At 53.8% G+C, this 15,736-nt stretch overlaps 1 protein-coding gene across 1 annotated transcript in view; it reads right to left on the bottom strand.

Annotated features, from left to right (window-relative positions):
* The window catches only part of Rptor (regulatory associated protein of MTOR complex 1), a 267,055-nt gene that overhangs the window by 54,010 nt on the left and 197,309 nt on the right, over window positions 1-15,736 (bottom strand). Inside the window, exons 10-12 of the mRNA XM_090351345.1 lie at window positions 8,519-8,594; window positions 4,984-5,085; window positions 1,210-1,293 (exon numbers count right to left, since the gene is read on the bottom strand). Coding sequence (XP_090207471.1) covers window positions 1,210-1,293; window positions 4,984-5,085; window positions 8,519-8,594 — 262 coding nt within the window. The remainder of the gene's footprint in view (window positions 1-1,209; window positions 1,294-4,983; window positions 5,086-8,518; window positions 8,595-15,736) is intronic.

Here is a 15,736-nt window from a genome sequence, read left to right as displayed (position 1 = left end):
GGGAGCTAGGGTGCACGGTGCCTGGCTGGCGGCCTCGGCACGCAGCACAGGGCTGCGAAGCTCTCGGTACACTCCAGCGGCACACGGGGTAGAGTGTGCCTCACCTGGGTAAGCAGAGCTCCCTGAAAATACACTACAAGGTGACAGTGCGCCTGGCCTAGACCAGAACGGGCCTGATGCAGCCTTTCCTCAGGGACTCTGGTTATTCTTCCCCATCCTCTTAGGTGTCCTCTTCTCTCCTCCTTCCATGTTGGCTTATCAATAAAATACTTTTTTGGGGGTAGGGGGGAGGGTGCTTGAACTCTGGGCTTGGGCGCTGTCCCTGAGCTCTTCAGCTCAAGGCTACCACCCTACCCCTGGAGTCAAAGCACCACTTCCAGTTGTCTAGTGGTTAACTGGAGATAAGAGCCTCACAATCTTTAGTGTCCAGGCTGGCTTTGAACCATGATCCTCAGATCTCAGCCTCCTGAGTAACTAGGATTACAGGTGTGAGCCACTGCATCTGGCTTCAATAAAATACTTTATTGGTATTAATAAAAATTACAAACCAAACACAGAAAAGCATCTGCCAACCTCCTGTGCTGTGGCCAGGTCCTACCCGACAACTCAATGTTGTGGCACCCTCTCCCACTTCCTCCCCTGTTCCCCTGCGGCCTCTGAGGCAGACCCACTGTCAAGTTGTTTATTCTTCATCATTTAAAGTGAAGTAAAGAACTAGCTTATGTAATATTTTGAATCTCGTAATACGAATATTTGAATATTATAAATGACTTTTTTTTTGCCGGAGCTTGAAGATCTCTCTGATGTTACATCTCCTCTCCGCCCTCCTCACTTCCTTTAGTGCGTTTGTTGTTTTATAGTCCATCTTTTTTGTGCTTTTACTCTTCTGAATGAGTAACCAGGGAGCTGTAGGTGGGCTGTGCCCCTGGTGCTTGCCTGCTGCATGTGCAGTGGAGGCCTGGGCTACTCTGACATTCCAGTTATACTTCTTTTCTCACAAGGCTAAAAGCTAAACTAAACTAAACTGGGTAAAAAAATGGGTTACAAAACAACAAAAGCCCAAGACAGCAGGCCTAGCTGCAGGCTGCAGGCACAGCGGAGGCTGTCAAGACCTTAGGGCTGAAGGGCCAGCAGGAGTTGGACTGCGAATCCACACTGTTACACGGCACCTGATTTCTCCCCATCCCAAGTGAGGGAGAAGGCACTCACCAGGCTCACTGCCCAGGGACCCAAGTCCAAAAATCTTCCCAGCAAGTCCAAGGCTCTCAGCCGGTGCACTTGGCTTAGCAGCACCTGGAAAAACAAGAACAGACTGGCATTAGAGACCAGCCACCTGGACACATTCTGAGAAAGCCTCTCCCACGGGCCTTCGCTCTGTGCGGTCTGAGTTTCCGGCTCGCAGCTCCCTTAGTCGTCCTTTGGCTAGCTGCTTCCAGACAGGGGAGGAACACATGCATCTCACAGGGAGAGATGCTCACTGCAGACAGTACCAGAACAAAGCGCTCTCTTTTTAGGTAGGGAGACAAGGCACCAGGGCTGCCTTGCTGTGTAATTTCTTAGTCCTGTTTCCCTGACTGATGACGTCACCACTGTCCTCACCTCCTCTTACAGGAGCCGGTACAGTGTGACAAAGGCCCCACAAGGTCATCATTTCCAATGCCAGCCCTGTGTTTCATTTACATAAATGTAGGGAACTCATTTACATCATTTCCCATTGTTGTACGACTGCACACGGCGGGGTAAATACTAATGAACGCAGAGCTTCCCAGGGCCACCCAAGTCTGTTCCTTTGGTGTGCAAAGATGGCACTCAGGCTGCTGGCAGGCATGCTGGGGAAGATGCTCCCTGCTGGGGTGCCCTGGAACCCCTGAGGAGCAGCGCCAGCAGCACCATCACAGAGTATCTGATGTCAAGGCAAGAGGAATGTACGTGCATGCACAATGCATACACAGGCTGTGTGTTGACCAAGGAACAGCAATGTGCATGGCCACCCGGGAGCTGGAATAAGACGGCACGTGTGTGGGTGTCACCCGTGCAGCGTGCACACAGCGGCATGTTAGCACCAATGCAACGTGTAGTCAGAACTCCCGGGTCATCATCCTTTTCTCCTGCTGGCCAACGGCTTGGCCCTCTACTTTCAGACCTCAAATTCGTTGGCAATACAATGGTGCACCGGGGGTGCAGAAGGTGCCCTAACGAAGCACTCACACCGATCCCCAGCAATGGCGCACAAACAGCATTATTTCACCCCGAGAAGCCGTTCTTCCCGCTCTTTGGTACGCCATCTATCACCTCCATTCTGCTGCTTTGTGTCCCTGCCCTCTTGGTCCCTGAGGGGAGGGCAGACGGGCTCACAAAGCCAGGAAGCCCAGTGCATCAGGACGCTGCAAGGAGATGGTACATGCACTCATTCACACGTGTGCTCTAGTCCAAAAGGAACATGACAGAGGCCCGCAGACGCCGGCCGATGATTATACTCATTGAAGCCAGACGTGGTGATTCTACCTGTAATCCTGGCTGTTGGGAGGCAGAGATCAGGATCACGGTCAGAGGCCAGCCTGGGGAAGGAGACGTGTGCCACTCCAGCTCAACCAGTGGCTGGTGTGGTGGCATGCACCTGTGATCTCAGCGATGGGGGAACACGGGCTAGATGCAGCGATGCATGTCTGTCAGCTCAGGTTAGTAGTCACCACGTGAGACCCTACCTCGAAAATAACCAGTGCAAGGAGGGGCTGGAGATGTGGCTCAGCACGTCAACCACAAGGCCCGGAGCTCAGTTCCCCGTACCACACACAACACACCACTGCATGTTCCCTCTAATTCCTTCGGAGAGGTAGACAAGGACACAGTGGCTGGTCTGAAAGGTGCATTTATGGGCCAGGAGTTCGGCCTAGTGGTAGAGTGCTTGCCTAGCACTGCAGACCTAGACATTCCCGGCCTCTCTAAATGGCCAGCTTTCTTTGCTTTGATGCTGTTAGTGTTCCATTTCTTTTTTGGGAGGGGGGTCTTAAAAGTCTCTTTGCTTATTTGTTACAGTCCCAAGTTGGTCTTTAATCTAGATGTATACAAGAGGAACAGTAATCATTTTTATACTTTTCTCAGGAAGCCTAAAAGCAATGGCTATAAAAAGCACCAAAAATTTTAAGAACAATGGAACTAGCAAAACAGAGAGGATGAGTATGGAGGGAAGAGTGAGGGAGGAAGGGTGACACGGCTCAAGATGCACCATGTGTATCCACTGAAACCCCTCTGTACACATGCTCAGAGATAATAAAATGAAGTGAGGTGCAGTGGGGCTCACACGCATTGTTACTCAGCTGATGAGGAGGCAGTGGGCGCTGGCTGCTACTGTGCTTCACAGCACTTCTGTGTGTGCTCTCACCTCTGATGCTGCCCAGGAATCTGGGCAAAGTGCTAGGAGGGGGATCCTCAGCTGTGGAGCGGAGCCAGCGAGGCCCACTGCCGCATTCTACGGTGAGGCCTGTTTTCTAATGATGTCTCAGAAGCTGGAGCCACTCGGTGAACAATAGGTCCAGGGAGGATGGATGGTGCTGTCCCTCACAATGGTTAGCTGCCTCAATGCAAACGCATGAGCCCTTCTTGAAAGGAAGCGAGGCAGATATCCTTGATCAGGCAGATAAGGAGACTGACGCCGGGAGAACTGCTGCTGGCTGTCAGCAAGGGGCACCTTGCCCGGACACCCCTCATGTGGGGGAGCTGCTGTCCCACCGTCGCATGTCCCCATGCTGGCACCACACCCAATCTGGTGTGGTGTCTCATGTCTGCAATCTCAGTTCCTCAGGGGCAGAGACTGGGAGGAACGTAGTTTAATGGCAGCCCAGGCCAAAAGTTCACAGAGCCCATCTAAATCACTAAGTCAGTGTGGTGACATGTGTCTGTGTGTCTGTGACAGGAGCTGTGTGGCAGGCACAGCAGGAAGAAGGCCACAGGTCAAGGCTTGCCCCGAGTGACTCTTTTTCATACTTACCTACCAAGCATTACCCCAGTACTGCAAAAGCAAAGCAACTTTTCTAGCTTCTGACGTGAGTTGTTAAGACTCTGGTGCCCACATGGACCAGTGGCTTCAGGACCAAGCTGACATTGGCCCAGCACAAGCTGGCTTTTCTGACTCAAGTTCACTAAGTTCACAGACCTTCACCGAAACAGAAACCGGGCAAGCTTCTCATCGGTTTACCCATGATGAGCTCTGATACCCCGTGACCTTCTGATAGGACACCCAGGATGGATCTCCAAACCCACAGCTGGGCCACAGTTTGCATGTGATGGGGACACACCCAGGGGTGTGTGTCTGTGTCTTTATTTTTTTTGGGGGGGAAGCGGGGAGGTCGGCTACGGAGCATGAACTCAGGGACTGGACACTATCTCTGGGCTTTTGTGCTCAAGGCTAGTGCTCTATCACTTTGAGCCACAGCTCCACTTCCAGTTTTCTGGTGGCTAAACAGAGGTTAAGAATCTCATGGACGTTCCTGCCCCAGCTGGCTTTGAACTGGCAGCCTCAGAGGGCAGCCTCCCGAGTAGCTAGGATTACAAATGTGAGCCACTGGTGCCTGATGTGCCTATGTTGTAAAGTGACATGATGACAGACTCACTGCGCAAAGGGCAGGCTGATGCCATTCCAGCAGTAACCCACAGGTACTGGCTGGGAAGCCCTCTGTGACTCATTGAGGATCTGCTCGGAGCGATCTGCATCTGTGTCCCTGCCCAGAGGGGACCATGCTGCTGGCTGGCAGCAGGGCCGCGTGGGCTCCTGATGCGTAACGGGAGCGCTGGGGGGGGGGGGAGGAGGAGAACTGGAGCTTTGCCAGGAAAGTCCACAGAGACTTCTGATTGGACTGGTGTGATGTGTTCACCATCTGGCCCGATACAGGGAGCAGTGGAGTGGCCTCACTGGGTCTCCACGTTTTGGCTTCTTTCTATGCTAGGGATGCCTCAGCCAACCAGGCCTTGGCTGCAGCAACTCACCTGCAACACGATGGGAAGTTGCTCAGGGGGGCTCCTGTTCTCCACACCCATGGTGAGCCACACCTGGAAGGCTGTCAGCTGCTCAGCGAAGAACGGGCTGTGCTGTGGGGTAAGCAGGGAGCCAATCAGAGCTGTGTGCAGAGGGCGGAGGGCGGGCTTCTCACGGAGGATGGGCCATGGGGAAAATCCTCTTTCTTTTTTTTTTTTTGCCTGCCCTGGGGCTTGAAGTCAGGGCCTGGGCACTGTCCTTGGACACTTCTAGCTCAAGGCTAGTGCTCTGCCACTTGAACCACAACATCACTTCTGGCTTTTCCTGTGTATGTGGCTCCAGGGAATGAAACCCAGGGTTCTGTGCAAGCTCGGTGAGTACACTATCACTAGGCCAGGCTCCCGGCCCCCCACCATGGCACCTGCTGCTCAGTCAGGGCCCTGGAGAACGCGGCAGAGCGTTCCACTGAAGAGGGCCTGCCTGTAGAGTCAGCCGTGCTAAGAGGAAGACTCTGGCAAATTAGAGCCTCCAGAGTGACTCAGCCGTTTTCATGTGAGCATTGTTCAAAATGGGCTAAAAGAAATCTCACTGAGGGCCGGGAGTTTGGCCTAGTGGTTAAAGTGCTTGCCTAGCATGCATGAAGACCCGGGTTCGATTCCTTGGTACCACATACATAGAAAAAAGCCGGAAGTGGTGCTGAGGCTCAAGTGGTAGAGCTCTAGCCTTGAGAAAGTCCAAGGACAGTGCTCAGGCCCTGAGCTCAAGCCCAGGACTGGCAAAAAAAAAAAAAAAAAAAGAAATCTCACTGAATGCCCCTTCCTCCATTCCCTCAAGGGAAGTTACACCAACTTAGAAAAACCTTCAGTCTTTAAATGGTAACGATGCCTTTTTGCTTTCTTTCCAATTAGTTCTTGCTTAGAGTCTCACATGCACATCACACAGCCACCAAGAGATCAGCAGCAGTGACCCGGGAGGTGGGGACGTCAGGCCAGGATGCCCACGCTCTGTCCCCCTTGCCTCCCCCCATCTGATACTGGCCAGAGAGCAGCTCTCGGGACATTTACCTGGGAGTACGTCAACATGGCTGCCAAGAAGGCAGCAAAAAAGGTAGGAAACTGGATTTTGTTCAAGTAATTTTATGCTCACTAAGAAGTATATAGTGAAAATGCAGGTGAAAAAATGTACCACTTTGAAAATAAGCTGAATAACGTGTGAGTGTGAACGGGAGGGAAAAACTAGGAGAGAAACTAGGAAAAACTAGGGAGTGATGACATTAGCAAAAAGAAATCTATTCTTTGCCTGACTTATGAAACTAACATCTCTATACACCCCAGCCAGCAAGGACAGTGTGCAGTCAAGGACAAAGGGTCTACACGCAGAGGCTCCACGATAAGCTCACCATAGCTCGCTCAGAAAGAGGCACAAAAAGGATAGAAATAGGGCCCGAGCGCATGACCTGCAAGAGATCACAGGTGGTGGGACGAGTCGTCCAGTAGCATCCACCTGAATCCCACAGGCAAGGTCTGCGTCCTCCCGATGGGGGGAGCTTGTGCCTTACCCAGCCAGGCACGGCCGGCAGCAGCCTCAGCGGAAGCCGAGTCAGGGGCTGGGGACAACAGTCAAGGGTGTGACCAAAAGATCTGGGGGATAGATCTGTGGCAAAAACATTCAAAAATATCCCACAGCGAGCAAAATATTAGTACTGCAAACAGAGATGCACTGATTGTGAACACCTCAAATAGAAAACTCAAAAAATAAACTAACTAACCCAAGCCCGTAACACGACATCCATGGAGTGGGGTACCAGCGGCCACACCTCTAATCCAGGCTCCTTGGGAAACTGAGATTGGGAGGGTCGTGGTTTGAGGCCAGCACAGGCAGAAAAGTTCACAAGATCCTTTCTGAGCTGAAAGCCAGGCACAGTGGCTTGCGCCCATCATCCTAGTTCCTACCTAAAAGGGATGGATAGTGGTTTAGGCCCCATCTCAAAAATGACCAAAGAGGCACAGTTCAGTGACCTAGGTCTCCATAACGTCCTAAGCTCAGACTCCACAGTTAAACTTACTGGCTGAGGGATGGGAGCCTGGAGACTTGTCCCCTGCAGTGAGAAGGAGAAACAGGCAGCCAGTGTGATACCAGGGGAAAGCAGGTAGACAGGAAGCCTACCCTGAAGGTCCCACATGTCCTAGCGCAGACAGGCAGGCAAGGGGCTATGCCTGTGCCGCTGCTCAGAGAGGGTGCTAATTACACGAGCGTGCAAACAGGCAAGAATGCGCCAAGCTCATTTATAATACATATCCTTTTTCTATATTGTGTTACACTTCCACAACGAGTTTAGGGAAAGAGGCTATAGCGGGGTCCACTGAGCGGCCTTCTCTTTGCTGACATCTCAATTCGACAGGAACGTCCTGCACGCAGAAATCCTGGCTGCTGGTTAGAAATGATGCATGAGATCCTTGAAAAGATCCTTGGCAGAGACAACTGGCATTGAACAGAAGTATTCTGTCTGCACGGCACATGCCGAAGCACTGCATTCTCTTACGGGAGAGCACAGGGCTCTGCTCTGCTATACCCAGAACCCCCTTAGGTTGCTTTCCAGACATCTGTCTGAGACGGCAGGCCCGGCCCATCCCAGGAGAAAGCCCAGTGGCTCGTGTTTGTGTGCGGGCTGGGAAGGTACAGCAGGGTCGGCATCCTGCCTGGATCACTGCTATTCTCCCTGGTGGTCTACAACTATGGAACGGACCTGTCGCTGCCTCAAAGACTATAGGGAAGACAGACAGAAGGGAGTCAAGGGAAGACCCCCTCGGTGACTCTTCAAGGAACAGAGACTCAAGGCAGACTGTAAAGCATGCACAGTTCATTAGAAATCTCCCCTACGTGGGCATGGGGCTCATGCTTGCACTTCCAGATACCTGGGAAGACACATTCTGGAGCTAGCCTGGGCAAAACCCTTATCTGAACCAACGGCTAGACGGGCACCGTGGTGCCTGCCTGACATCCCAGCTCTGCCAGGGCAAAAAGTGACATGACTGGTGGCAGGGAAGAGGGGCCTGGGAGATAAAGCAGAAAGGTCTGAGGTGTTGCTCAAGGGGTACAGTGCCTACCCAGCAAACACAAGGCCCTACGTTCAAGCCTTGTTAATTGCTGCACACACACACACCACCCCTTTCTCACTCGAAATGGAGAAATAAAGCAGAAAAAAAAAAGAACAGGAAAAAGAAAAGATTCCCCATTCAAGTGAGCAAAGAGGCTCAGGGAAGCAGTCCAACCCGCCCGTGGCGAGAGGTAAGGGTACAAGGCCCACCCTGGATTACGGTTCCCAGGGCTTCCTCACCACGAAGCAGTTGTAAGAACAGCCCTGTCCCATAATGGGGATGCGTCTGCACCGAGAAAGCAACTCCAAGACACACTGGCCATTGCAGTCTAAGCCAGTCTCCACTCTGGATAGTTCCTTCCCTCCAGGTATGTGACCCAAGCCTGCAGCCCCCCAGAGCCCCGAGCGGCACACGCCCCGTGGGGGCGCCCTGGGCAAGGATGACTCACCCTGAATGCAGTGCCTTCCTCAATGATGGTGGGCAGCTGCGAGAGGCAAATGTCCACAGCGAGGTCCCAGGCCTGCCTGGGGAGAGAACACAGGGCACCGCAGCATTAGTGAGCAGCCTTGGGCCGAAAAACACGCAGCAGGACCCGTGGAGGCCCGAGAGCAGGCACCAGCTGTGCTACGGCAGCCAGAGCTGACTCCGTTGCAGAAAGGCCTGGGAGAGGGCTGGGCATGTGGCTTAGCGGTTGAGTGCGTGTCCAGCATGTGTGAAACCCTGGGTTCCATTCCTTAGTACCACACACACACACAAAGCTGTAGGTGGCACTGTGGCTCACGGGGTAGGCAGAGTGCTAGCCTTGAACTTCAGCTTTGGGACAGTACCCACGCCCTGAGTTGAAGCCCCGAGGCTGGCAAAAACAAAACACAAAGTCTGGGGGAAGTCAGCCAAGACTCCGCATGGCCATCATCCATCACATCCATCCTTTCCACAACAATGCAAGAAGGACAAAGAAACGCAGTCTCCCTCCATGTCAGGTCCCAACTCCCTGGGTGTGGCCAGGGCAGCGACCTCAGCCCTGTGGGCAGGCCCAGGCCCGGGACACAGCTGGGATGTGTGGAAGGGGACCCTCCCTTTGCCTCCTGACATGAGGACACCATGGACACACTTGGAGGGGCAGCCTGTCCTTGGCAGTGTGCCCCCAGCTGTTGGGCAGTCTGCCCCAGAATTCAGCCCAAGATCTCAGGAGGGCAGACATTAGAGCCACCTCTAACTTCAAGCCAGCCCCTGGGCTGCCTTCTCCAGTGACTCCGTGGCTCAGACACTCAGACGCTGCGAGATGATTTATGTAGCTTCATAAACACGTCCTCTTACATAACTGGGGAGCGGGACTCGATGTCTGGCAGCAGGCTGGTCACTCTTACATAAGGCTCCTTGCCAGCCTGCTTCTGCTGGAGGCTTGAGAGCGGGCCAGGGCAGGGCCATGGGTGTTTGTTCTCAGGGCTAAAGCCAAACTGGTGGGCCTTGAAAGGAGATTGCAGAAGTGACAGCCTACAGGTGGCCACCCACGGGTACCTTTGATTGTACCAGAGAACAGCCCTACTTCCCGCTGCAACCCCTGGCCCCATACACACCACAAGCCCCCAGCAGCCCGGTGGTGGGGTGATAGGAGCACGAGTGGCTCTCCTTCTCTGCTTCACACTGCCAGCCACCCTTACCGGCACCCAGGGGCCTGGAGGATGTGAGAGAGGGGGGGAAGTCCTCTTCCACCCTCCAGACCCCTCAACACAGGGCATGAGTTCCATCCACAGGAGATCTACCAGAAACCGTCCTGCAGGTTGCTCTCCCGTGCTCTGACACACAAGCGAGATGAAGAGTTCTGCAGCTGGGAGATGGATCTAGAGGCAGGGACTAGCCAGGTGGAAACAGAGCGGAAAGGGAGGAGCAGTGGCCAGAGTGGGGAGGCAAGAGGCACGAAGCGGTGCTGAGCTCGGGATCCTCAGAGGGGTTAGCTTGATCCCGCAAGTCCTGGCCACAGAAGGGCGAACATCACTGTGGGGCAGCCTGGTGCTGGCAAAGCGGTGGGGACACCAGGCAGAGGGGGGGCCGGCTCTGTGACACACAGGGCCCCTAGGAAGCCCGTGGTTTCTGCAAGGCTTCCTGCGTCTCGCTTCTCCATGGCCAGCCACAGGAGCACGCTCGCTCCCGTAGGAGCTGTCTCCACAGTCACGGCAGCTCCACTGGTCACCCACGCGGCCCCATCCCCGGTGGCCGGCCTTCTTTGCCTCTGGAGTTGGCTGGGACTAACAACACGAGGCACCTCTGAGCAGGCTCCTCCCCGGCTCAGCCCCGCACGCAGACGCTGCCTGCCCTGGACCCCTCACAAGGCTCCCAAGGGCTACTCCAAACAGGCTCCCATCCCACCCCAGGAGCCTGCGGCGGTCCCGGTCCTCACCGGGCCCTAGTGCTCTGGGGCTCTGGGGCGGCCTCCTCTACTGGCTGTCCTCTCACTGCTCTCATCCTGCCAGCCTTTCCCCAGGCTCCCGTTGTACTGTGCCAGGTCCTCAGCAAAGCCTTGTGGAGGAGAATGAAGAAAACAGAAGCCGCTGCCCTCCTCCTGCTCCTAGAGCAACTCACTTGCCGGGTTTAAAGACAACAGGATGGGAAGGAAAGCAGCCCTGATCACGCCATGTACCCAGCTCCAGGCCCGGCTCTCCGTGCTCTTCGCTGGGCACTAGGTGTCCACTTGGGGGACGCTCCCCAGGAGCTGACGTGAGGGGTGATGATGCCCCTCTCATGGGACCTTGTGGGGCCTCAGGGACAGAAGGCACCACACCATTCAAGAGGAATGAGCGTGGATCCAAAGGCACGGATCCTCACACCTGTGGCGATTCTCCTGCCTGCCTCCCTTCTTTGAGAAATGCGCTCCAGGGACACAAAGTGATGATCAGTACAATGGATTCCAATTCTGGAATGGTAATCTCTTCTCCCCAGTAATTTCCTGAGAGACTCAAGAGTTCCGTGAGACTGCATGCTGCCAGGGAAAAGGGCACATTTCCTCTATGTCTTAATAAAGAACCAAAACATCGATGGAAAATTTTTAAATCCAGAAAGAAAATAAGGAAGTAAAGCTCTGGGTGACACCGATCAAGACGCATTGCACTTAGAAAGTGGTTTGTTGAATGGTAACTCCTTTGTACAACTATTTAGACATGTCATTTTAAAAATGAAGTGAAGCTTAAAGCTGGACATAGGATTCCTTTTCAGTTTCAAAGATCTGAAAGGCACTTCCCTCCCCCTAGACTGGCCCACCCTGTGGAGCAGAGGCCAGGGGAGGTTATGGGCAATAAGCAGCTTGCACAGGCTGTGCCCGAGGCCCAAGGGATGGGTGCTGTCTTCTGCTCTGTGGAGACAGAAGCAAAAGTCAGTTACTGCAACTCAGCCATGAGGATGCCTTAACTTGAATCAAACCAAAAACGTCTATTTCAGGAGTTAGAATAGAGTGTCCAAGTTATAGAGGAGGGCAGAACAAGCCTGGGCAGTTGGCCACCATGAGCAGCTGAGCCCAGCAGCTTAGAACCCGGGTTTCTACCACATCCTCTACGTCATGAAGCAGGAAGAGCCCTTTAGTGAGGTTCCGGCAGTTCTGAGGTCCTAGAGCCACCTGAGGGAGAGGTCGCCCGCCCCTGATGGGCCTGGAGCCCATCTGACTCCCACACTGGGAGGACTTGGAGGCGGGGGCATTGGTGGAGGGGAGAGCTGGCGCCGGGGCCGAGGGGCTGGGGATGGCACAGAGTAGATGAGGACACGGAGGGGATCAGGCTGACTGCCGACTCTGAAGACATACAGGGGTACCTCTGCCTTGTGCCAGTTCCACAAGCAGAAGTGACTGCAGATGGGGCGTGGAATACCCACCGTGGGCAGGGACGGGTGACCACACTCTAAAATGGTGACGATCCTGTCTCCTCAGATAGAGTCCTATCGACTTGCAGTTTTAATTTGGGATTCTCAGCTATGGACGACGAGTGGGAAAGCAGGTCCTATAAAAGCCTGAGGCATGGTGGTGGGCTGCAGCAGCCACCAGTTCTACCACTTGGCACCTAGGAAGGAGCAGGAGCCAGGGGGAGGGGGGAGGTGTCTGCATTAGCACTTCCCACAGTGCAGGAGCTGGTGGGGGAGGGGGATGGCTGGGCGGATCTGGGGAGCAGGGGACTCTCTCAGCTCTGGCTGCTTGGTGAGTCACTGCCTGGAAGAGTGCTTTTGAGGAAACAGGCCTGGGATGGCGTGCGCCCAGGGGGTGGGCTGCAGGAAGCCTCCCCAGCCAGCCCAGCTCCATCTGCACCAATCAATCAGAGCGGGAAGTGCAGGTTATTACCGCAGAGAAATGCCAGGTTTCAGGACCCCTGAAATTGAGAGCGAAGGAGAACGGCTCCCTGATGGCTTTGCATCAAAAATTAAACAGGAAACGGGCGCAGAGCATTTCATCACCCGCTTCCCCCGCCTGGAGCCAAGTGTAAATGTACATTACTTACGCTTTAACCTCAATTTTTGTTAGGCTTTGTTCCCTATCCCCCTCCTGCTAAAAATTCAGCCTCTCCACCACCACACAAGGCTATAATAACTAGATTTTCAATTATTTATTCCAAACGCTCTTTCCTGCCTACCTTTCCATGAGCTCCCTGGGGAGGGGCGCGCAGCAGTCTGGGTGCGAGAAAGCAGTTCTGCGACCAGCACAGGAGACAGCGTGCTGAAAGCCCGCTGGTCATCCTTCCAGGGCCAGGGCCTGCTCCAGGCCAGGCTCTGAGCCTAAAGTCAGCAGAGGGCCGCTGGTCTCCCCTGGGTGCGTCCTGGCCTACTCTGGTTGGCTCACCCCACTCTCGTCCTTTCACAGGTGAGGATTTAGGCTAGGACATGCCATTCAAGATGGGTCACATTCCGAGTGTCCCTAGAGGAAGCCAAATGAGACGTCACCCAGGGTCTTGGTGGTGATGAGCCACCTCTGGGGGTCTTCCCACAACCTGAAATGTGGCGCTGGTAGCTGTGTTGGGCCTGCCACAGCAGACAGTGGGCCCAAAGGACAGGTGGCCTGCGATGCTGAAACTGGCCCCGTCCAGCCCAGGGCAGACAAGATGGAAGAGAAAGCGCCACTTACAGGGCCTGACAATCTCCTTTCACAAGAACTCATGTATTTGGTAATGAGCTTCCATAACCAATGTGCCTCTCCAGGTGGGGTCTGCACACTGTACATCTGGTGGGCTCCAACACTTACTACTGGGACCAGAAACCACAATCCTTCTCTTACCCGATGTAGCATAAAAATGCCGTGACCAGGGTTCACTGGCTCATGCCTGTAATCTCAGCAATGCAGTCGTTTAAAATGGGACGGATCATGGTTCCGGGTCAGCCCAAGCAAGAAGTTCACGGGACTTCTAGCTCAACAGAGAAAACTGGGCATAGATGGCAGTGTCTGCCTGCCACCCTGTAGTGGCAGAAAGCACCAACAAGCTCCTTTTTTTTTTGGCCAGTCCTGGGGCTTGAACTTGGGGCCTGGACACTGTCCCTGAGATTCTTTTGTTCAAAGCTAGTGCTCTACCACTTGAGCACAGCTCCACTTCTGGCTTTTTCTGTGTCTCAGGTACTGAGGAATTGAACCCAGGGCTTCATGAATGCTAGGCAAGCACTCTACCACTAGGCCACATTCCCAGCCCAGGAAGCACCAGTAAGAAGGTTGTAATCTAGGCAGCTTGAATCATAAAACTAATCACAGCTAGGGCTGGGAGTGTGGCCTAGTGGTAGAGTGCTTGCCTAGCATGCATGAAGACCTGGATTCAATTCTTCGGTACCACATACGTAGAAAAAAGCCAGAAGTGGTGCTGAGGCTCAAGTGGTAGAGCTCTAGCCTTGAGAAAGTCCAAGGACAGTGCTCAGGCCCTGAGCTCAAGCCCAGGACTGGCAAAAACAAAAACAAACAAGCAAAAAAAGTAATCACAGCTAAAAGTCTGATGGCATGGCTCAAGTGGTAAGAGCACCCACAGGTGCTACACATAGCAAGCTCAAAACCATGAGTTCAAATCCAAGAACTGCTAAAAAAAAATAATAATAATGCAATTGCTGCAGTGCATGGTTTTTCTTCTGGAGGTCTGGAGCATGGTATACTTAGGTGGCCTGGCTTCTCACTTAATCTGTGCACACGGTGCCCAGGAAATGCTATCCCTCTGTGGAGCTGCCAAAACCTTAATGGCAGGCTCCACTCTGCTGCATGCAGCTGTCTTGTAATCCTGAAACTGCCCATGTGAAAGAAGGCTGTGGTTTCTAGTCTTGCAGAATGCTCTCTCTCATGGCTAGACTCCCAGGCTCAGCCGTAGTCAGGGCTTCAAGGAAGGGCCAGTGAGACAGCAGGCCCACAACAGCAGGGACCTTGCCTCCTGGGGTTTTCTAACTGCCTGTGACTGTGGAACCATCACAAACAACACAAGGACAAATGCAACCCCGACCCCGTGTGGAGGACGAGGCCTGGCATCTCCCGTGCTTGCTTCCCTGCCCTACAAACACACACCTTGCTTTCCACAAGTGGTTTGCTACACAATGGACCAATCCGTGGTGTCCACACCTCACCCTGCTCATAGAACCCATGGGCCAAGGAAGCCAGAGACATTCCAGGCTGCTTCAGTCGTGGCTGAGGAAGCCACCAACAACGAAGGATCTGTCCACCGCAGCCTGGCGCGGGCCACCCCTGGACACAGGAGCTGGCCTGGCAGGGGAACATGTGTTTCAGTAGCTAAAAACTCAAAAACACCACTTGAAACCAGAAATCCTAGTCTAGGGGCAGGAGCCTATTGACATTAAACCAACTGCCTTGTAAGTGGGACGTTTACTGGTTATACAGTCTAAGAAACCTAGTTATTCATGTTTTCCATACGTTTTAGGGGCAGGAAGATGAGAAGAACCTTGAGTCAGGTTTTTCCAACCCCATGACCCCAAGAGCAAGCCTCTGAGAGTGGATGGGGTTCTCCAGGACCCTCCCTCACTCAAGCGGGGCTCTCCCTGACTTCTGTATTAGATGCCTGGTCAAAATGTCTTCAGAGAAAACAGAGCTAATGTTTGCTTTCCAGCTCAGATGCAAGCCGGTGCCATCGCACTGGAAACTCCCTGGGGAGACCGTGTCAGAGGCACGGAAGTCTCTTCCTTGAAACCACATCACCACTGACTTCCGTAACAAGAACTCTTCACTTTCACTTACCTGGCACTTCCTAGCATACTGACAAGAAGTGGTGGAGTCAGCCCTGCAGTGGATAACCCAATGGAGGGGCTTTAGACATGCAGGCAAGATCGCATCAAATAGGGAGGAAAGGGCTCAGGCAAGGTCCCCAGACGTGGCTGGCCAGAGCCCCTGGGGATACCTCTCCCACAGCCCACAGCTACTGGGCCCCCAGGACTTGGCTGCTGTGCTGGGCTCAGGGTGCTACGCAGCTCTGTCCTTGGCGGTCTGCCTGGCTCTAGGCAGGCAGGAGGTAGGCTGCACCTAGACCATGGGTGTGTCTGGTTATCAGAATGTTGCTTTAAGAAATGGGCCACATTACGGGGGTTTGAGCTGAGCTCAGGAGTGGGCTGCTTTCCCTGGCTGTGGCAGCCACAGGGCTCTTGGCTCTCCTAAGGTTGGCACAGTGGTTTTAAACAGGCCTTTCAGTTAGCAGCGTCAGTCAGCATTTCTCAGCTGAGTGGA

This window comes from Megascapheus bottae, chromosome 17 (assembly GCF_031878675.1).
Source record: "Megascapheus bottae isolate mThoBot1 chromosome 17, mThoBot2.hap1, whole genome shotgun sequence".
NCBI lineage: Eukaryota > Metazoa > Chordata > Mammalia > Rodentia > Geomyidae > Megascapheus > Megascapheus bottae.
Note: the sequence above shows the minus strand (reverse complement) of the source record. Positions and strands in the feature narration are given on the sequence as shown.